Source organism: Chiloscyllium plagiosum, chromosome 23 (assembly GCF_004010195.1).
Source record: "Chiloscyllium plagiosum isolate BGI_BamShark_2017 chromosome 23, ASM401019v2, whole genome shotgun sequence".
NCBI classification, from domain to species: Eukaryota; Metazoa; Chordata; class Chondrichthyes; order Orectolobiformes; family Hemiscylliidae; genus Chiloscyllium; species Chiloscyllium plagiosum.
In genome coordinates this window covers 5,465,839-5,489,207 of record NC_057732.1, presented here as the reverse complement: position 1 = coordinate 5,489,207, position 23,369 = coordinate 5,465,839, and the positions used below count along the sequence as shown (strand labels likewise).

Genomic DNA, 23,369 nt, shown 5'->3' with positions numbered 1-23,369 from the left:
GTAGAGTCTGTTTGAAGACCAGTTGGGCTTCAACCAGTCGGTGCTTTTGCGTGGTTACATCATTAAGCCCATATACTAAACAATCTCTCAGTATCTCATTTTAAGGGTTAAACCAAAGTCACATGCTTCTGGCAGTTGTCTTAACCAAGTCAAAAATCCTGACACAGATTCCCCAGGTTCTCGAATTGCTGAGTAAAATCTATAGCATCTTAGAATTAGAGGAGGCTTAGGGGTCATAATGTTCCTTAACTAAATCCATCAAGTTTTGAAAGGTTTTAGTATCTGGTACCTCAGGGGAAGTTAAACTCCCAATAACCAAAACAACTGCAGGTCCATAAGCTGTCTGGAGAATTACTCGTTGCTTTTCATTTGCCCTCAATGTCATTTTTGATCGAATGAGTTAAACTTCCCATATAAGGGCGTAATGCCAGGAATGCTTACTTCAACTCAAAGATGACTATTGCGAGTGAATTTCTTCAGGAGAGTACTTTTATCCTTTTGTTGTCACTGATGTAACTCCACAGAGGCAGACAGCCCATCACCAAGCCACCCTTTATCCATAACAGTAGGCACATGGGTCTGGTTTCCTCAGAGCCAGCTCTCAGAGTGAACGTCCCTCTGACACTCCTGTGTATATCTGTCAGCCAGGGCTCCCTGACTGGACCAGGTTAACAGCCCCAGTCAGTGAACTCATATTCTATGATGCCCAACTGGCTGACCTTATTATAATCACTACAGTAACATCCCTTGACTAGTCAACTATTGTCTTTTAATCACATTGTCTGAACTAGAACAGGACGCAAAACACTGGGGTAATGTTCACTCTATGTTTAAACATGAATTTACACATCAGGCCCTACTTGTAATTTTGAAATCGTACATATTATACAGGCAGTCCACAGGCTGTGAATGGGTTCAGTTCTGGAGAACTCAATGCAGGACAATGTAAAGCGGTTATTCCTAAGTACAGTCAACGTTCATTTGTCAGGTGTTTAAAATCACAGCCCTAAATGGGGTCGCTTTCGCAAGTACAAACTCTCGTAAGTCCTACATTTGGAAATCGGAGACCCCCTGTGAGCTCTTTCGAAAAAGCCAAGCAGGAAAGATGATCCTTCAAAATGAACACTGTAACAAAATTCTCGGTATTTTTACAGACTCAATTTCCTTGCTGTTGTCACAATATATAAAATTCCAAATCCTCTGGGGAAATGCATTCGTGTGACTGCACAAACCATTCGGATGATTTTGTTTTAAGCACCTGTTAGTTATCAAGCTATTAATTCCAGACTGATGTTCCACTATGAGGACTTATCAAACTGACACCTGCTACAAGTTTTAGACAGCCTCTTACAATGGCCCCAATCAGACAGGCTGCCATCAACAAGATGCAGGCCAAGTATTTAAATACTTGCAGGATGAAAATAGAACTAAGGCTATTTAGCCTGGCATCTTCAAAACATCAACACACACAGGGGCTGGTATCCTCAGTGTGGTCATACAGTTACATTTCAGTACACCATCTCCAGTGGCACAAAATCTGAACAATATTCTCAGAGGAGCCCAGCATTCAGGTTTCAAGTTTCAAAATACATATGGGAAGGTGATCTGGTATGATGAAATGTGAGTTGCCCACACGTAAAGGCAGCATAGCAGGTTGGGCATCCGTCCTTGGAATGTGGTCGATCACTGGCAAAGCCTGTCTGTGATGCCCGTTCCTGCTTGAGAAGGTGGCAGCGGGCACTTACGTACTGCTTTGCCTCTTTATCGTATAAGACAGCAACTAGCTACAGAATAGAAGGACTCTCTCCAGGATAGTCTGGTCGGGCTCTCGCCTTCCCCTTTATATAATGCATATTGTACTGTGAAGACTTCATGTTCGATATTTTTAATGGACTTGAGTTTGGAGGACTTTTGTTTTAAAAAAGAGGTCAATGAAAGGACATCTGACCTTGTTCTAACAAGGCATCTGCTGAATGCCACATGCCGTGTGATAACTGCTTGTTTACTGAAGGTGCCATTGCTTGGGGTGGTGATCATCAGGCTGCAAGTCATGTTTCGGATATTGTTTTGAGTAGCTGGAGACTAGCCTGTGGAGGAGAAGGAGCACCCACCTCACTTCTCATGCTTCTGAAGAAAAGAACATCTTGAATCAAGTGCCTAACCCAGTTGTCTTCCCGAAGAGCAACTGGAATACTTCGCCTTACTGTGTTTCCTAAAGCAAGCAAAAATCCCAGGGACAACTGTCGATATTTGCTGATACCTAGGTAGTGTCACAGAGATGTACAGCACAGAAACAGACCCTTCGGTTCAACACATCCATGCCAACCAGATATCCTAAACTAATCTAGTCCCATTTGCCAGTACTTGGCCCATATCCCTCCAAACCCATCCTATTCATATACCCAGCCAGATGCCTTTTAAATGTTATAATTATACCAGCTTCCACCACTTCATTCGGCAGCTCATTCCATACACGTACCACCCTCTGCATGGAAACGTTGCCCCTTATTTCCCTTTTAAATCTTTCTCCTCTCATCTTACACCTGTGCCCTTTAGTTTTGGACACCCTTACTCTGGGGAAAAGATGTTGGCTATTCACCCTATCCATGCCCCTCTTGATTTTATAAATGTCTATAAATGTCACTCCTTAACCTTCAATGTTCTAAAGAAATGAGCCCAGTCTATTCAACCTCTCCCTTTTGCTCAAACCCTCCGACCCTGACAACATCCTTTTAAATTGTTTCTGAACACTTGCAGGTTTAACAACATCTTTCTTATAGCAAGGAGACCAGAATTGCATGCAGTATTCCAAAAGTGACCTAACCAATGTCCTTATAGCTGCAACATGACCTCCCAACTCCTATACGCGATGCACTGACCAATAAAGGTGAGTGTACCAAGTTCTTTCTTCACTACCCTGTCTACTAGTGACTCCACTTAAGTTCCCATTGTTCAACAACATGCTGCAAAACCTTATATATGAGTATAAGTCCTGCCCTGATTTACCTTTACAAAATGTTGCACCTCACATTTATCTAAATTAAACTCCATCTGTCACTCCTCAGCCCATTGGCCCATTGATCAAGATCCCATTGTTCTCTGAGGTAACCTTCTTTGTTGTCCACTACACCTCCAATTTTGGTGTCATCTGCGATATACTAACTGTACCTCTTATGCTTGCATCCAAATCATTTATGTAAATGACAAAAAGCAGTGGGCCCAGCACCGATCCTTCTGACACATTGCTGGTCACAGAGCTCTAGTCCAAAAAACAACTCTCCAACATTACCCTCTGTCTCCTACATTCTAACCAGTTTTGTTTCCAAATGGCTAGTTCTCCTTGTATTCAAAGTGATCTAACCTTTTTAACCAGTCTACCATGCAGAGCCTTGTTGAATGCCTTACTGAAGTCAGAAAGACAACATCCACTGCTCTGCCCTCATCAATGCTCTTCAACATTTCTTCAAACAACCCACATTTCCCACACACAAAATAATATTGATCATCCCTAATCAGGCCTTGCCCTTCCAAATACATGTACATCCCGTCCCTCAGAAACCCCTCCAACAACTTGCCCACCACTGACATCAGGCTCACTGGTCTATAGTTCCCTGATTTGTCCTTATCACCTTTCTTCAACAGTGGCACCACGTTAGCCAACCTCAAGTCTTCCGGCACCTCACCTGTGGCTATCGATGGTACAAGTATCTCAGCAAGGGGCCCAGCAATCACTTCTCACAGCTTCCCACAGAGTTCTCGGGTACACCTGATCCTGTCTCGAGGATTTATCTACCTTTATGAATATGTAGGGGTCCAAGTATAAGGTTGATAGCTAACAGAGCATCCCATTTCCATTTTGCCTTCAAGAGCCAACCATCATTAGCCAGAAATTCCTTTTTCAAAATTAATCTCTGCAGAGAGAAATCCATTTTTTTCCATTTTCTGATGTGAATAGATATATTTTTGTGCCATGGAGTATTACAAGGATAGGTATTTGTGCTTTCATATTTCGAACTATATGATAATTAGCTTTATATCTTTTTCAAATAAGTCTTTTTCAAAATAAATCAATAATTTTATTGTGTATTTAAGAAAATTGATTGATGCATCCTTTTATTCTAAATGAAATACAATGAAAGTATGCAATTGGTCATTCAATCAGCCTGAAATGCCAACTCAATGTAATGAAAGGAACAGCACTGATGGGATGCTTAGCTTTCCCCAATTTAAACACAGCATATGAGTCAATGAGGCAATTAGTTAAGGTAATTGGGAAAAGAAGCAATAGCAACACGAGGAGTAATGTTTTTATACAGTGAATGGTCAGGATTTGTATTGCACTGCCTGATGAAGGGATTTTGCCCGAAATGTTGATTTTTCCTGCTCTTGGATGCTGCCTGACCTGCTGTGCTTTTCCAGCAAAACTCCAATCCTGTGGCAGATGCAGGTTCCTTCAAGAGGGGGATTTGGACAACTCTAAGAACTGGTAGAGTTTGTGGGAGGGAATGGCACTCAGTGAATTGCTCTGCCAAAAGCCAGTGGAGACACTGTAACACTGATTCTGAGAAAAACAACCAGTTTGGTTCGGTAGGGAGGAGAGTAAAGTTTAACACATTCCAGTGGCAAGGATTTCAGTGACAGCTGATTTTGATCGGGAAAATATACCAATTTAGCACCACTCACTAGAGTCATAGAATCACAGAGATGTACAGCCCAGAAACAGACCCTTCGGTCCAACTTGTCCAGCCGACCAGATATCCCAACCCAATCTAGTCCCACCTGCCAGCACCCGGCCTATATCTCTCCAAACTCTTCCTATTTATATACCCATCCAGATGCCTTTTAAATGTTGCAATTGTACCAGCCTCCACCACTTCCTCTGACAGCTCATTACATACATGTACCACCCTCTGCGTGAAACTGGGCATCTCAAAGCACTTAGCAAACAATAAAGTACTTTTTAAGTGTAGACATTGGTATATTGAAGAAATATGGCAACCAATTTGTACAGAGCAAATTCCCATAAAAGGCAGTGCAGTTATAGACAGGCATATTGAATTTTCTAACATCGGTTGAGGCATAAACATTGAACAGGACACGGTGGATAATTATCCTGCTTTTTAATAACAGCCCTTTGGAATATTTTACCTTCACCTACAATGACTGGTAAGGCCTTCCTATAACATACCATGAAAAAGGTAGCACTTCCAACAGTCCAGCACACCCTCAGTACAATATGTGGGAGTATCAGTCTAGTCCTGGAGTGGGATTGGACCCCAGCACCTTGTGAGTTAACAGCTACCAAATGAGTGACAGTTCAAAGCTTTAGAGGGGTGAGTGTATTATATTGGAGGGTGGAGTGTGAGAATCTGAGGCTCAGATACTCACATTGCTGCAAGGCAGTTCTTTAAAAGGCAGCAGATGGATCCAACAAAAGCAGGTGGATCCAAAATCATGTGGGCATCTATTGTACACATTTAAAGGAAGGTAGAGATAAAGGAAGGGGATTAGTGATCAGACATGTGGGAGTGGTAGAGGACATTACTTAGTGTCAGGATCCATCATGTAATCCACAGTAGGTGATCTGAATAACAATGTCCTGGATATCTGCGAGCAAGTGGGCATAAGGTTCAATGTACGATGCTACATATAATAATAAAAAAGAACGGCTAGAACGAACCATGGGACACAGCAAAAATATGGCAGAGAATGTTGTTGCAAATTGAACAACTGAAAAACAATTAAAGAGTATAGGTGTGGCATGCATTAGAGCTATGAAAGAGAAGCAAGGTCATACAGTGGAGAGATAATATTATCGTTTCTAATCTCTCACTGAATGTTTCTCACCTCCAGCCCTACACACAATCACACACTTCTTTCCATGTGAATGACACAAGTTGGCATAGAGTCATAGAGATGTACAACACGGAAGCAGACGCTTGGGTCCAACATGTCCATGCTGACCACCTGCCAGCACCCAGCCCATATCCCTCCAAACCCTTCCTATTCATATACCCATCCAGATGCCTTTTAAATGTTATAATTGTACCAACCTCCACCACTTCCTCTGGCAGCTCATTGCATACACACACAACCCTCTGAGTGAAAAAGTTGCCCTTTAGATCCCTTTTCAAATCTTTCCCGTCTCACCTTAAACCCAAGCTCTCTACCTTTCGGCTCCCCTAACCTAGGGAAAAAAAAACCTTGGCTATTCACCCTATCTGTGCCCCTCTTGATTTTATAAAACCTCTATACCTTGAGTATTGTGTGCAGTTTTGGTCTCCTCGTCTGAGGAAGGACATTCTTGCTATGGAGGGAGTCCAAGGTTGACCAGACTGATTCCCGGGATGGCAGGACTGACACATTGAAGAAAGACTGGATTGAGTGGGCTTGTATTCACTGGAATTTAGAAGAATAAGGGGTCTCATAGAAACATTAAAAATCCTGATGGGATTGACAATAGACAATAGACAATAGGTGCAGGAGTAGGCCATTCAGCCCTTCGAGCCTGCACCGCCATTCAATATAATCATGGCTGATCATTCCTAATCAGTATCCTTTTCCTGCCTTATCTCCATAACCCTTGATTCCACTATCTTTGAGAGCTCTATCCAACTCTTTCTTAAATGAATCCAGAGAGTGGGCCTCCACTGCCCTCTGGGGCAGAGCATTCCACACAGCCACCACTCTCTGGGTGAAGAAGTTTCTCCTGAGCTCTGTCCTAAATGGTCTACCCCGTATTTTTAAGCTGTGTCCTCTGGTTCGGCACACACCCATCAGTGGAAATATGTTACCTACTGCCAGAGTGTCCAATCCTTTCATAATCTTATACGTCTCAATCAGATCCCCTCTCAATCTTCGAAACTCAAGGGTATACAAGCCCAGCCGCTTCAGCCTTTCAGTGTATGGTAATCCTGCCATTCCAGGAATTGACCTCGTGAACCTACGCTGCACTCTCTCAATAGCCAGAACTTCTTTTCTCAAATTTGGAGACCAGAACTGCACACAGTGCTCCAGGTGTGGTCTCACCAGGGCCCTGTACAGCTGCAGAAGCACCTCTTTGCTTCTATACTCAATTCCTCTTGTTATGAAAGCCAGCATGCTATTAGCCTTCTTCACTACCTGCTGTACCTGCATGCTTGCCTTCATTGACTGGTGTACTGTCCCTTTACATAAATTGATTCCATTGAGGTAGTAGGATTGGACAAGCTAGATGCAGGAAAGATGTACCAGCTGTGAGGAAAATCCAGAACAAGGGGTCACAGACTGGGAATAAGGGGTAAGCCATTCAGGACTGAGATGAGGAAGAATTTCTTCCCTCAGAGAGTTGTGAACCTGTGGAGTTCTCTCCCACAGGAAGCTGTTGAGGCCAGTTTGTTAGATATATTGAAGACATGGCCCTAGCAGCTAAAAGGATCAAAGGGAATGGAGAGAAACCGGGAGTGGGATACTCAAATTGCATGATCATATTGAACGGTGGTGCAGATTGGCAGGGCCGAATGGCACAGTCCTGCTCCTATTTTCTTTGTTACCATATTTCACCCCACAGCCTCCAGGGAAAACAGCCCAATATCATTGTAAATCTTTTCTGTACCCTTTCAAGTTTCGCAACATCTTTTCTATAGCAGGGAAACTACAATTACATGAGTATTCCAAAATTAGCCTAACCAATGTCCTGTACAGTTGCAACATTACCTTCCACCTTCTATACTCAATGTGCTGTACAATGAACCATGAACAACATCAGTGTTGTTTTATCATCTTTTAATATTCATTCACGGGTTGTGGGCAACACTGGTTAGGCCAGCATTTACTGCTCATCCCTAATTGCCCAGAGGGCATTTAAGAGTCAATCATATTGCTGTGGGTCTGGAGTCACATGTAGTCTAGATTAGAGTGGTGCTGGAAAAGCACAGCAAGTCGAACAGCATCTGAGAAGCAGGAAAAATTGATGTTTCGGGCAAAAGCCCATCATCAGGAATGAAGGCAGGGAGCCTTCCAGGTGGAGAGATAAATGGGAGGGGGGGTGGGGCTAGGGAGAAGGTAGCCAAGAGTACAATAGGTGGACGGAGGTGGGGATGGAGGTGATAGGTCAGAGAGGAGGGTGGAGTGGATAGGTGGGAAGGAAGATTGGCAGGTAGGACAGATCATGGAGTCACATGTAGGCCAGGCCAGGTAAGGACAGCGGTTTCCTTCCCTAAAGGACATTAGTAAACCAGAAGGGTCTTACAACAATTGACAATGGACTCATGATCATCATTAGACTCTTAATTCTAGGTCTTCATTAAATTCAAATTCCGCCATTTGCAGATTTGAACTGAGGTCTACCGAACATCACTTGGGTCTCTGGATTAACAGTCCAGCAATAATATCACTGGGCCATCACCACCCCTATAAGTAATAACTGTTGGAACAGACAACTGGAAAATCAGAGTCTCAGCAGTTACAAAAACCACAAAAGAGTTAAATGTGAGATGTGAGTTTTTTTTTAAATTCATTCATGGAATGTGGTGCTGCTGGTTAGACCAGCATTTATTGCCCATCCTGAAATTCCCCTTGAATGGCTACCTACATCAGTTCAGCATTTACCACAGGGATTTGCAAGTAGGCCAGACTGGGTAAGGGCAGCGGATTTCTTTCTCTAAAGGACATTATTGAACCAGATGGGTGTCAACAACCATCAATAACAGTTACATCTGACCAACCAGATCTTTATTGAATTCATCTGGCATGGTGGGATTTGAACTCTTACCCCAGAACATTAGTCCAAGGTCTGGATTACAATATCATACAATTAATCCTGGGATTAATCCTGGAGCTTCCAGGCAAAGATCTGTGACCTGCTGGTTGCAATTTGACATAATACCTCAGCTCCAGTGATCCCGCATGTCAGCCTGCAGCCAGTCTAAAGCAGGAACATGCAATGCAACCATGAATATTCAACACAGTGGTGACTTTGCCAGCCACTTGAATACTGAAGATTATGGTTGATAATAGGAAGCCACAAGATATTGAAATCCATTCAGAGCTTGTTTGATAAAACACATTTAGCAAAAACCACAATATCATTCATATTGTACGACCATGTATCTTTCTCCTGCTCCTTTGTACTTTCCATAAAATCCTTTTCCTGTCCTTCCTTCAGCTCCCCCTTCATTTTTTTCTCTCCTTGTGAATTGTCCTCCTGTCTATCCTCCTTGCTCTCGTTGTAATTACTCCACAGCAATTGATTTATTGATTGTTTAGAAGACAGTAAGTTCTGACTACATAGGTCAGTGTGACTGTTTCCACCCAATCAGTTGCAATATAAGATATGATCCAAAACAGCAGTAGATCAAAGATGGAGATTGGACACTTTCACCTCCTGTATGAACATGCACTCTGGTATTCACACATAAAAGCACGTACTTATCAACTCAATCAGTGAATCGTGTGAACTGTCTACAATCACATTTATTGTCATACACTTCCTTTACTTTGTGGCGCTTCTTCTAAGATCCTGAAACTTTCTTGTAAAAGATTTTCATAGACATTATAAAACTGAAATTCATTCAAAATAAAGACATAATTACATACACATTACATACAAACAGTTTAACTGTGAAAGAAGGGCCAGAATTTACCCATCAAATAAAGACTTTGGCTTTGACTTTCTGTTGTAAGAGCAGGGCTAGTTCGTCATTCACCCCTCCCACATATAGAGAGAATTCAAAGGAAATATTGATATCCAAAACCAAACACATATTTGACAAATTCTACTAATTACTGTATTTCTAAAAGCTTTTTTCACTCTGTAGCTGCCCCTGTAAATTTTAATGTTGTGACTGTAACCCAGACCACTCCAAGAGGGAAAGCAGCTCCTACTTTGTTATGTGAGTTTTTTGTCCCCCATTGAGAGTAATTCATCTGAAAGCAGTGAAGCGACAGAAATTGTTGGCTTTCAAGTCTCTGATTCCATGGGCATTTTTGTTGCAACACTGCATGTAGGTCAGATCATTTCAAATGATTTCAAAAATATATGAGTTGCATTGATATTGTGCTTTTCACAGCCCCAAGATATCCCAGAAGCACAGGACAGCAAGCAAAAGGAACATTTGCATAAACATATTTTGAGGAACCTTTTCCAAGTTCAGTACTGTACCTTCATTCCAAGCTGATCTGTCATGCATTTCACTTTTCGTATGTAATGACAGAATCGTTCATTCAGCTCCTGTAGTTGAGCTTTCTCTGACTTCTGGCCAATAGACCCACAATCTGCCATTTTGTTGGCTGCAGAAAACAGCGATTATAATTTACTGAAAGGCAAATCTAATAGCTAGAACAATTCCGCTCACAATGGGTTCATCATAAACCCCATATGAACATACCCATACTCTGACTTACAAACGTCTGACTTACAAACATCTATGCTTACAAACATCTATGCTTACAAACAAGATCCCATATCACTATTAGTTTTTCGGATTCAATATTTGTTCATACTCATATTTTATATTTATTGTTTTATATTCCAACATGTGCACAAATGTACTCAGGAATGGAACATGTTCATTACCCTGGTACTGCCTATACTGTGTTTTAAGCAGACATTAAGGTGACACCAATTACCTCAATTGGCTCAATGTGCTGAATTTGGCAAATGGAGTTTAATTTGGATAAATGCCATGTATTGCATTTTGGTAAAACAAACAAAGGCAAGAATTGCGGTCTGTTTCTATGCTGTACTTCGCTATGACTCTGACTCTAATTACACAATTAAAAGTAGGACCCTGGGTACTGTTGTGGAACAAACCTTGGGTTTCATAATTCTTTGAAGTTTGTACCACATATAGATAGGGTGGGTAAGAAGGCATTTAGCATGGTTGCCTTCATTCCTCAGACCTTTTGAGTACAGGAGTTGGGATGCTATATTGAAGTTGTATAGGATGTTGGTGAGGCCTCTTCTGGGGTACTTATATCCATTTCTGGTCACCCTGTTATAGGAAGGCTGAAGAGGGTTCAGAAAAGGTTTACCAGGATGTTGCTGGGAATGGAAGGTTTGAGTCATAGGGAGAGGCTGGAGAGGCTGAGACTTTTTCTCACAGGAGCGTAGGTGGCTGAGGGGTGACCTTATAGAGGCTTATAAAATCCATGAGAGGGGTATAGATAAGGGGAATAGCAGGTGTCTTTTCTCTGGGGTGGGGGATTTCAAGGTTAGGGGGCATAGTTTTAAGGGGAGAGGAGATAGATTTAAAACACATATGAAAGGCATTTTTTTTAAAATACAGGAAGTGGTTCATGTGTGGAATGGACTTTGAGAGAAAGTGGTGGATGTGGGTACATGGCATTTATCCAAATTAAACTCCATTTGCCACTGTTCAGCACATTGAGCCAATCTAAGAGACATTCAGATAAGTACATGAATAGGAAAGGTTTGGAGGGATATGTTCCAACTGCAGGCAAGTGGGACTGGTGTATTAAGGGTTGTGGTTGGCATGAACTGGTTGGACCAAAGAGTCTGTCACTGTGCTGTATGACCCTATGATTCTATAAGCCCTGCCTAGAGCAAAGGTCCCGATCCCTGACCCTGAGCAGAGAACATAGCCATCTGGAAACACGCTGTTTGCTGCTGAAAGCAATGTCAAGCCCCCTCATTCTATTGTCCCCTATCCCATTGTATTTCCTCTTTGTCATCCCCCACCCCCATTTCTTGAATAGCTTCCTGCACCATAGCATCATGGTTAGTTAGCTCATCTACTCTGTAGCCCACACTCACATCCAATTAAGTTGAAAGATCCTCAGAGCTGTTGGATAGTTGCCAAGACTGAGGCTCCCGTATTCCTGCTCTCATGGTTGCCCCCCTTTACTTGCCTCACTTGCAGTCACATTGACACTAAGCCCCTCACAGTTAGAATGCCTTGAGGTTGCAGGTTGTACCGAGAAAAGCACAATCCCAGCCATCTGCAATGACAACACTGGACAGCCCTTGACTTCCAGGATTCCTTCTGACACCAACCTACAGTCTGCGAATAAGACAGAGCTGGCAAGACAACCGTTTTGCGTCAGGCAGCCATTCATAATGCTGCAGTGGCATTCCAACTGTACAATAATGGGCTGAAATCCCATCTTCTGCAAGATTCTGGTTTTCCAAAAATACAATGCATTTGTAAAATTTATGAAAGTACATTCCAAAACATTTGAACTCGAAGACTACAGACAAGGCAATAAAATCCAACTTGTTCCGCTCTTAGGTGCCGTACCCATGATACTTGGAAAACAAATTCCATGTTGGGCCTAAAGCTCGAGGGCAAAACATTTCAATTTGAAAATTAAAGAGAGTGCAACAGTTTTCAACGCTTCCCCATGGCAACAATCCACTCTGAGACGCCACAACACTATTTCACTCGTCTTGACATTCACAATAAATATCCCTTGTTTGACATTCAACTTGAAGGGTTTGACCGAGTTTGTCGCTCCTTGAATGAGTCTCACCCACACCACATGGAATCTTGGGTAAGTCAAAGAATGTGCTTGCTGTGGCTGAGCTAAGCAGTGAAGAAAAATAGTTCAGGCATTAGCTCTCCAGTACATAAACCTTTATGCTTCTAGATTGTGGCTTCTGATACCTTTGCAGATTGAACTTAAAAAGCACCACGGACACTAACAACTGAAGACCTGAAGACTTTTATAAATCTGGACTTACACAATCCTCCATGTTAATTCAAGAGCTGAGGGTCACCATTGCCCAGAATCTGAACTGGGACTAGCCCACTTAAATACAGTTGCAATAAGACCCAATCAGAGGCTGACAATCCTGCAGTGAATAACTCACCTTTTGACTCTCTAAATTCTGTCCACCATCTACAAGGCACAAGCCAAGAGTGTGACGGAACGCTCCCCTTTTGCTTCAATGACTATACAGCTCCAACAACACTCAGGAAGCTTGACGCCATCCAGGACAAAGCAGACTGCCTGATTGGCACCACGTCCACAAGCATCCACACTCTCTCCACCAACAACCCTCACAAGAAGCAGAGCCACTCACCATTCTGACTCGGACATTTATCGCTTCAGTGTCACTGGGTCAACATTCTGCAATGAATGATTTTATGGATCTACCTACACCAAATGGACTGCAGCGGCTCAAGAAGGTAGCACAACGCTGACTTCTCAAGGGCAACTAGGGACGGGCAATAAATGCTGGCCCAGCCCGCGGCACCCATATGTCATGGATGAATGAATAAAAATGGTGAAGTCGTGACTATACATGTGTTATTATTACATGTAGGAGTGATAAAAATGATAACCGTAACAGAACAGCCAACACTATATCAGCCTTGGCTCGACTGGTAATACTCCCTCAGCAGGTTCCAGGCAATGCCTGTATGTAACATCTGAGCGTATACCCCAAGCTGGCAGTCGAAGTAGGAATAAGGGAATGTTTGTTGCATTATTGGAGGTGCAGTGTTTTCATAAAACAGTGTTTTTGAAACCAAAATTCAACTGCTCACTTAGGTGAGCATAGAAAGATCCCATTATGTTGTTCAAAAGGAGTGAGATTCTCCTTGATGGGACTTATCCGTCATTGAACATTAACTAAAGCAGATTACCTTCAGAAAGAAAAAGGAGAGAAACTGGACTATAAAGAGCTTTTTATGACCTTTGGATGCCCCAGCTGGCTTCACAGCCATTGATATACATGTTGGAACTGCTGTCACTGTTGTGATGTTGGGAAACATGAAGTGATTCTGTATTCAGTAAGAATTTATTGACAAAGAAATGGGGAAATGATTTTAGATGTTGGTTGAAAATAAGTGTTGGCCAAGACACACAGACAATTTCTTCAAAATGGGGCTTTGTGATCAGTAAGTATACTTGCAAGCTCTTGGATTGAATATCCTTTTTTTTAAGGCAGCTTCTCCAACAGTGCAGCACTCCCTCTGCACTGCAATAGGTCAGTTAGCTCTCTGGTAATGATAACCTTTTCTGCACAACTTTTCAGCAAATATGTCCAAATATGTACTAATTAATATGCTACACATTTCCCTCAAACTAGCGTGTTGGACTGCCTTAGCACCAATTCAGCCTTGTGCATTGGACCAACAGTCCTCTCCATGCTTTTGTAAGAAGTGCAGGCTAGGTATTCCTCAGCAGGAGACAGAGTGTCGTGAAGAGTCACTTTGCACTTTCCTTACGTGACTCCCAGTAACTAGTGCCATAGCAACACTGCTGAAGGAGCTAGGGATCTGGTTTAATCCTTGCACAGCCAATTGTGTAGAGGAAAGTGAGGAACTAAATAAAAGCAAGTTGTCGAAAATAAAGAAAACAAGGGGTCTGCACTAAACATTAAAAATCACCCACATGACTTTTAATCGAATTTACTGAACATTATGGAAATGATGCAACAACTGAAATGGCTTACTGCACTGTTCACTTTTACTGTTCTCCAGAGCCCAATATAACTGTGTGTGAATCCAGCAAATAGCATGCCCATGTACAACTGCCTTCCAGTACAGAAACAAGCCAGGATGTGGAGCAGCACAGATGTAAGACAAGACGATACCCCAGTATTGGTGAAATGCATTGCATCAGTTGTATGACACTTTGATCTTTTACTCTAAATTCTGTGTCCAATAATCCTGCCCCACTAGCTCCCTGACAAAGGAGCAGTGCTCTGAAAGCTTGTACTTCCAAATAAACCTGTTGGACTCTAACCTGGTGTGGTGTGATTTTTAACTTTGTCCACTCCAGTCCAACACCGACACCTCCACACCTGAACAGACAGCAGTGGTAAACATTTCTGACCTTCCACAATTGGCACACTCCAGCCAACGAACGAGCCAACCAGTCTATGACTCAGTCACCCATGTCCCAGTTCAATTACAAATTACGCAAGACACAATGTGCTATTTACAACTTCTGGTAATGACACTATTAAGGTGTATAGAGAAAGGAACATAGGAACAGGCCACTCAGCCCATCTTTGGTCTTTTCCCAGTTCAACTACATAATGACTGTATTTTAACTCTATTTCCCTCCATGTCTCTTAATCTGAAAATCTCCAATTGTGTCAACTTGTCTGGGAGAGAGTTCCACTTTTTCACTACCGTGTGTGTGTTAGGGGTCCCCCCCTTACATGTAAAGATTGTGCCTTTTGGTCCTTGGTTTTCTCCCGATTGAGGACACACTTTAATTTTTAAAATTCCCGTCTCATTTTAGAAACCCAGAACAGCTCACCCTGAATCTTCCGCATTCAAGGGAACAGGAACCAAATTGCTATAATCTGTCCTCGTTCAATCTCAAATCTCTGTTATGAGTCCAACACAAAACTAATACTCACCAAATTACACCTTCGCTGGACTGGGCAGTCTTTAATTTGGGAATAGTCACTTTAACCCAGGCTCCCAGCACAAACACAACGTGCCAGTGTGTGCAGACAAGGGAGATGGTACTTTAGCCTCACCGCCACTGCCGGCTGCACTCTCCCTCCCTCCCTCTCTCCCTCTCCCTCTCCCTCTCCAGGACCACTCGGACCGGCGCCGTGTGTTGACCGTTTCCATGGAGAGGCACAACGGTCTCTACACCCGCTTCCTGGTACACGGGAGGAGAGCGACTATGTGCCGGTTCCGGGACACCTTCATCGTGCTAACAGCCTCAGTCCCCAGCCTGGCCTTTCCAGCTTAACAAGCCAGCGTCCTGAATCTCTCTGTCTGTCTGCCTACCTGAATATATATCCAGCCATATGCTTATCTATTCACCTGACCATTTATTGACCTATCTGCCTATCTACCTGTCTGAATATCTATTCACCCGTCTCCCTCTCCAGATCTGTCTATCTGCTCCTCTTTTGACTTGTCCATTTACCTGCATACCTGCCAATCATTCTTTCTTCTATCTACCTGTCTATCTGATGTCTATCTCTGGCTATTTACCTGTCTATCCATCTATGTCTGTCTATCTATCTGTCTGCCTACCCATCTATGTCTCTGTCTGTGTATCTATCTGTCTGTCTGTCTATCCATGCATCCATCTATGTCTGTCTATCTATCTGTCTTCTGTCTATCCATGCATCCATCTATGTCTGTCTATCTATCTGTCTGCCTGTCTATGTATCCATCCATCTGTTTATCTATTTGTCTATCTGTCTGTCTATCTGTCTCTGTCTGTCTATCCATCTATCTATGTCTGTCTATCTATCTGCCTATCTGATGTTGATCTTCTTCTATTCATCTGTCTATCTATCTGCCTATCCATCCATCTATCTATGTCTGTCCATCTATCTGTCTGTCTATCTACCTGATGTCTATCTCTGTCTATTTATCTGTCTGACTATCTATCTATCCATTTATCTACCTGTCTGTCCATCAATCTACCTTTTTATCTCTCTATCCACCTATCCATCCATCACCTATTATGTTACTATCGATCAATGTATCATAAAGGACCCTATTTTACAAATGAACATCTACTTAATTTACACATATACATTGTGTAAGATTTGTAAATATCTTTATTCATGCAAATATTATAAAGGCATGTTGGTTACTGAGAATTGCATTGAGACTTTTGAAAGTGTTCAGAGGATGAACATCATACTATTCCCCAGGTTACCCAGATAACGTCAAACAACTGGCTTGCTGCACTTTAAAAGGAGCACAGAATTTAGAGTAATTGTGATTCATAGGGGGATGTGATTATATATGTGTAGACCTTAAGTTTTGACTGAATCAGTGTGAGAGGAGTTGGTAAAAGTTATAAAATTCCTTACAAAATAATGCGATATTCCTAGTGATCAGTGAGATCCTAGCCCAGGAACTCCCAAACTGGAGTAGAAGCACCCTCGAAGGTGCTGGCCATCTCAAGCACTTCCAAGAGGCCCAGCTGGAGGACAAGTGCAAATAGCAGAGGGTGGCTGAGCATCCCACCCAGAGAGCTCTGCAAACACCATTTGTCCCATCTGTGGCAGGGCATGTACGTCCAGCATTAGACTGTTTAGTCACCTCAGGACCTACAACCGCAGGGTGGAAGAAAGTCACCTTCAACCCTGAAGGGCTTAGGGAGATAAGTATTAAAAGAGTAGGACTAAACTGTTTTTCAGACAGCGTTTCTATTTACATGGGATAATGGGAGCTATGGAATAGGCTGTCAGCTCATGTATGAACATCGACTTCAATATACAGCCAGATTTGTTCATTACCGATAATCTTAAGCTATGTTCTGGCTTGGAGGTGATTCTGAGGGAGTTGCAAGCACTTTGTTACTTGGAGCACAGAATACAATAGTAAGAAGATTATGATGAAATTGGAGAAAACATTAGTTCAGCCTCAGCTGGAGAATGGTGTCCACTTGTGGGTGCCACACTTTCAGAAAGATGTGAAGGCATTCGAGAGAGTGCATAAAGGATTCATGAGTATGGTTCCAGCGATGAGAAACTTCAATTAGACATAGATTGTAGAAGAGGGACAGAGTTCCTCTTGGAGAAGAAGAGGTGGACAGGAAAAGTATGGAGCTTCAGCTAAACTATAGAAGACACACACAACAAAGGACACAAATTCAACTGGGGCGATGTAACCATCCTAGCAAAGGCAAGCCAGAGACATGCCAGAGAATTCCTTGAAGCCTGGCACTCCAACTGGAACTCAATCAATTGAACTGGAACCCGTATACAAACCACTCAGATACAGAACTGCAAGTACCAACAAACAGAGACACATCACTTACAGACAGGACAAAGCACCTACACCTTATCCACGACACACTGATGATGTCACCTGGCGAGGCGACGAGACGTTTCCAGAAAACCACACCAGCTCAGTGAAGGAATCCACAACTTTGTACAAGGCATTAGTTCAGATCTTAGCTGAAATACTAGCAACACTTTTGGGTCCCTTATCTAAGACAAAATATATTGGCATTGGAGGCCGCCCAGAGAAGGTTCACTTGGCTGATACCATAGAGCCATAGAGATGTACAGCAGGGAAACAGATCCTTAGGTCCAACATGTCCATGCCAACCAGATATCCCAAATCAATCTAGTCCCATTTGCCAGCATTCAGCCCATATCTCTATAAACCCTTCCTATTCACATACTCATCCAGATGCCTTTTAAATGTTGTAATTGTACCAGCCTCCACCACTTCCTCTGGCAGCTCATTCCATACATGCACCACCCTCTGCGTGAAAAGGTTGCCCCTTAGGTCCCTTTTAAATGTTTCCCCTCTCACCCTAAGCCTATACCTTCTAGTTATGGGCTCCCCTACCCTGGGGAAACTTTGGCTATTCACCCTATCCATGCCCCTCATGATTTATATGGAGGGAATGTCTTATGAGCAGAGGTTGAGTAGGTTGCACGCTTTTGTATATAGAACAATGAGAAGTGACCTTATTGAAACATACTTAGAAGACTTTTCAAAGTGGATGCAGAAGGATATTACCTCTCTCAGGAGAGTCTAGGACCAGAGGGTGTAATCTCAGAATAAGGGGACACACATTTAAAACAGAAATGAGGGGGAATTTCTTCTCCCAGAAGATTGTGAATCTGTGGAATTCTTTACTGCAGAGGGTTGTTAAGGTTGGGTCATTAAGTATGGTCAAGGCTGAGACAGACAGATTTTTAAGAGGAATCAATGTTTAGGGGAAAAATACAGGAAATTGGAATTGAGAGTTGTTAGATCAACCATGATCTCATTAAATAACAGAGCAGACTCAGTGGGCTGAACGGCCAACTTCTACTCCCACGTCTTATGGTCTTATTTGATTGAAGAGCTGAAAATGATGAGGACTCCAGCCAGATTAGATAGGGAGGAACTATTCCCTTTGGTGAAATGACTGAGAAACAGAGGACATAAATTTAAGATAACTGACAAAAGAAACAATGGAAACTAAATCATGTAGGAGAGAACACTTCACACACCATGTGAGGAGCTGGAATGCACGTTCTGAGAATCTGCTGGAGGCAGATTCAATCGAAACATTGAAGACAGGGTTAGATTATCATCTGAAAATGAAGATAGCGCAGAGTTACAGGGTGAGGGAGTAAATTGTTCATTCAAAAGCCAACACTGACATGACAGGCCAGCTGGCCTCATTCTGCGATGTAACAGTTTTGTGGAGCTCGGTGTGTTGGGTCCATTGTGAGCAAATTCAACACCTCACGCAGATTCAGAAGAGGTTGCTGCATTTCACCAAAAGTACACTAAAAACAGTATTTCATAACCTACCTGTGCTTGAACTGACACGTGCTATAGTATCAATCACAATATAAATGGGAGCATAAGTCTAGAAAAGACTTTGTGGATTGCTCAGGGTGTAACCTGTTGTAGGTGTGACAGCTTGTGCGAAACCATATGTCAAATGATTTCTTGCTGATCCAAGCCTAGAATGAGAAATTGGAACATTAGGTTCTGTTGAGGTGCCTGAAGACTGAAGACAATGAACAAACTTCAGAAATGCAGCCAAACAAAAATATCAGCTATTTATTTGCTCAGGAATTGTCACTTCAAAGTGGAAAATGATACTATTCAGTCCGTGATTGTTTCTACGTTCCCTATACCTTAAAATTATGTCTTTAAGCATTCTCCATGCATTTCAACTGAAAGAATAAGCAGGAATCCGAATGTTGATGTTTCGGCTAATTTGGAAAATGTAACTGATTGTCATGAGGAGTCTTCTAATTTTACACCTTTGATCACAGACATCTAAGCTACTCTCTGTGTAGTCCACTGAATTCATTGCTCTGGGCCCCAAGGTTTATATGCACAATGGTTAGATAGGCAAACCAAAACTGTGCACGGCTTCAACTGAAATCCATTTTACTTATTTGTCAATTATTATTGAACAACATGTCTTAGACAGCTTAAGCCCATTTCTAATCCAAGGCTCTGTACTGTATTCCATATCAAAGGTGGGTGGGTCATTGGAGGGGAGTGAAAGAGTCTGGAATAAGCAACATAGAGTTAAGTCAGAAAACACTTACTCATGCGAAGGGAAATTCCACCCCTGCCAAAAAAAAAGTTGTTAAGTTCAGGACAGCTAAATATTTTGTAAATATTTAGCACGGCAGCACGGTGGCACAGTGGTTAGCACTGTTGCCTCACAGCCCCAGAGATCTTGGTTAGGCCAGAGACCCGGGTTCAATTCCCGCCTCAGGCGACTGACTGTGTGGAGTTTGCACGTTCTGGGTGGGTTGTGCTTCGGCGGGTCGGTGTGGACTTGTTGGGCCGAAGGGCCTGTTTCCACACTGTAAGTAATCTAATCTAATCTAATCTAAGACTGATAGATTTATGTTTGACAATTGTTTGAAGGCTGTGAGTAGCCATGGTCTGATTGAATGGTGGAGCGTTCTTGAACATTTAAATGATCTACTCCTGTTTCTATGGTAGCCTTTGCATTCTAGAAAGGAACATGATGTAGCATATTTCAGAATCTCAATGTGTCCTAAAGTGCAACACTGAAATGTTTTAATTGTAGTCATTGTCGTAAATCCCCCAAAAACAGCAGTGTGATTATTGAAGAGATCATCTGTTTTAACGTTTTTCACTTTAGGATAAGCATAAACAAGAAGGCTGAACAAAAAACTTCCCCTCACTTGTTTGACTCATTTCCTAATGAGTCTCACTTCCGCCCTCCTAGAACCACAATACATTCCCCCTTGTCTTCATCTTTCACTCCTCAAGCCTTCATATTCAATGGATCATCAGCTGTCATTGCCACTACTGTGTAGTCTTCGAGGAGAAAGTGAGGTCTGCAGATGCTGGAGATCAAAGTTGAAACTTTATTGCTGGTTCACTCCTCAAGCCTTCATATTCAATGGATCATCAGCTGTCATTGCCACTACTGTGTAGTGCCAACATCAAATAGATCTTCCCCTCTTCCCTACTTTTCAACATTCTGAAGGGACCATTCCCTCTGTCATACCGGGATCCATTCCTCTATTCCTGAGCCAGCCTTCATTCCCAAACCATGATACAGTTTCATGTAAGCACAGGAGATGTAACAGTTGCCTTTTTACCTTCGCTCCCCTCTCTGCTCAAGGCCCTGCACACTCCTTCTAGGTGAAAGGAGTCATTTACTTATACTTTTTCAATCTCCCCCACGGTATGCATTGCTCTCACTACACTCTCCTCTGCACTGGTGGAACCAAACGCATGCTGGCTAACCATGATGCAGAACACATCTGCTCAGTCAACAAGCTTGAACTTCCAGTTGCTTGTGTTGCAAAAGGTGTCTGAAATATGTATATATTAATGTTATTTTTATGGTTTGAATTTTAAAATAATGCCATATGCAGTTGACTACTTCTCTGAAGGGTTTAAAGAATAACTGGGTCAGAATATCCTTCCAGAACAGTGACCAAAGCCACTATCAGAGAGCTCGGTACTCCTGGAGTGCGAATGGAAAATTGTTTCTATTGTGGTTTATGATGGTTGAGCTAAATATGGCTTTTAAATGTGGGTTTTTGTTTCGACTCAAGATAATCAAGGATTGATTTTAACTTAGAAGATCCAGGGATTGAAAAGTTTAGGGCAGTTCAAATGATACTTGGCTGAGTTCAGAAATACAGTATCTCTCCAAGAATGATGTTTGGATAGTTCAGGGAAGGCAAAGCTATTAACATCCTAGGGGTTAACATTGACCAGCAACTGAACTAGGCTCACCACAGCAACACTGTGGCTACAAGAGCAGGTCAGAGGCTAGGAATACTGCAGTGAGTAATCCACCTGCTGATTCCCCAAACTCTGTTCACCATCTAAAAGGAACAAGACAGGATTGTGTTGTCATATTCCCTACGTGCCTGGGTGGGTGCAGCTCCAACAACACTCAAGAAGCTTGACACCATCCAGGACAAATCAGCCCATGTGTTTGGCACCACAACCACAAACATCCACACCCTCCACCACCAACGCTCAGTATCAGTAGCCTTCTTACCTCAGCACTGATCCTCTTTACACACTCCCCCATTTCCCTCTTGTTCTCATTGGACGGACCCAACAGACTGATCGTGATCCACCCCCTTGAGTGACATTAGCATGGTGTGCATAGCCCTGATGATGCCTGTACCTCTCCCTGACTGTGTTTCTCAAAGGACTGACCTTTCCCCACTCCCTGGATATCAGATAAATATAGCCCCTGGCCAAGACTGGTCCCTACTGAACATCTTAGTATGGCCAAAAGCCCAGATCTGATCTCCGAGGCTGCCTTGACTTACTGTGCTGGGACCTCCTGACCAGCCTCCATGCACTTCAATGCGGACTGCAGTCCGGAGGTTTTTAGATGCCACTGTCTGCTTGCTGTACACGCTGCGTATTTGTCGTGGGAGCCGTTGGTGCTTGCTGCAGGTATGAGAGCGATGTTGCGATGTGCTGTACTGCAATATGTCTATCCCCTTTGACTGCAGATTGCTGACCAGCAAGAACCAGCTGCATGCTTGTGTGACTGCATTAGGAGGGGCTGCTGGGTTAGCCTTGGGAGAGCAGGTGAGCGGTCCTGAGATGAAACCTGGTCTAGGAGTGCCATGCCAATTTCTGGTGCATTCTGTAGGAGGATCAAAGAGGTGCCAGGAGGGTCCTAAGAGGTGGGCAAGAGTTTGATGCCAATGTGCATGGAGTGCGGGGGGGAGGTGGGGAGGAATTGCGGCTGGTGCCCTGGAGAGTGCCCTGAGATGCAGCTGTTGCCAGTTTTAGACGATGGTGGCCCAGAGGAGCATATCGCTGAGCTGGAGTTTCCAGGCACCCAATCTTCATGTCAGGAATTCTTAGTGCCTTGTGTCTTCATGGTGGATTGAGCTGAGTCAATCAAGTGAAAAACAAACAGCCTATCGACTGCCAAAGCCCATAATAAATATGGATGTTAATAATGTCATCGAAGCAACAACGTATGTTGAAGTTTAGTAGGTATCTAAAAGACATTAGTAAGGAAGAAATGCTCTGCTATAACCTTCAGTGGGTAGGGGACAAACAATTATATTTAAGGGCAAGAAACTACATGTTAATGAAGTGCAATGTAGAGTTATGTTTAGGCTTATAACAAGCAATTATCCCCATCATTTTCTTGACATCCAGAACACAGTTGAAAAGTGCAGCTAGTTGCTTGTGAATTCGAAAAAGGCTTTCACTAGACTTTTTGCACAACGCTCCCAGATTTATCACCATGGTCCTTGTTATTTTGTGCCCTGTAAGACTCTGTCCACTGAAAACAAGGGTGCAAGTCAGTCACTGATGCTAGCTGATAACGCCATTAGTCTTCCAGCAGGCTTAATAAAGGAGAAAATATGAATTGGTGGTGTAAATGGAGGTTACAAGCCAGTATGGTCACATAAAGTTGGATTAAAGAGTAGTAATTAAAGAAGTTATAGCTGAAGTGGTGAAACAAATCCTGATTGGAAGAATTCA

The 23,369-nt window shown here is 42.8% G+C and overlaps 1 protein-coding gene across 1 annotated transcript in view; it reads right to left on the bottom strand.

The window, feature by feature from the left end:
• The window catches only part of LOC122561568 (protein diaphanous homolog 1-like), a 108,906-nt gene extending 98,733 nt beyond the window's left edge, over nt 1-10,173 (bottom strand). The window contains exon 1 of the mRNA XM_043713365.1: nt 10,142-10,173. Coding sequence (XP_043569300.1) covers nt 10,142-10,165 — 24 coding nt within the window. The 5' untranslated portion in view covers nt 10,166-10,173. The remainder of the gene's footprint in view (nt 1-10,141) is intronic.
• Between the last annotated feature and the right edge of the window lie 13,196 nt (nt 10,174-23,369).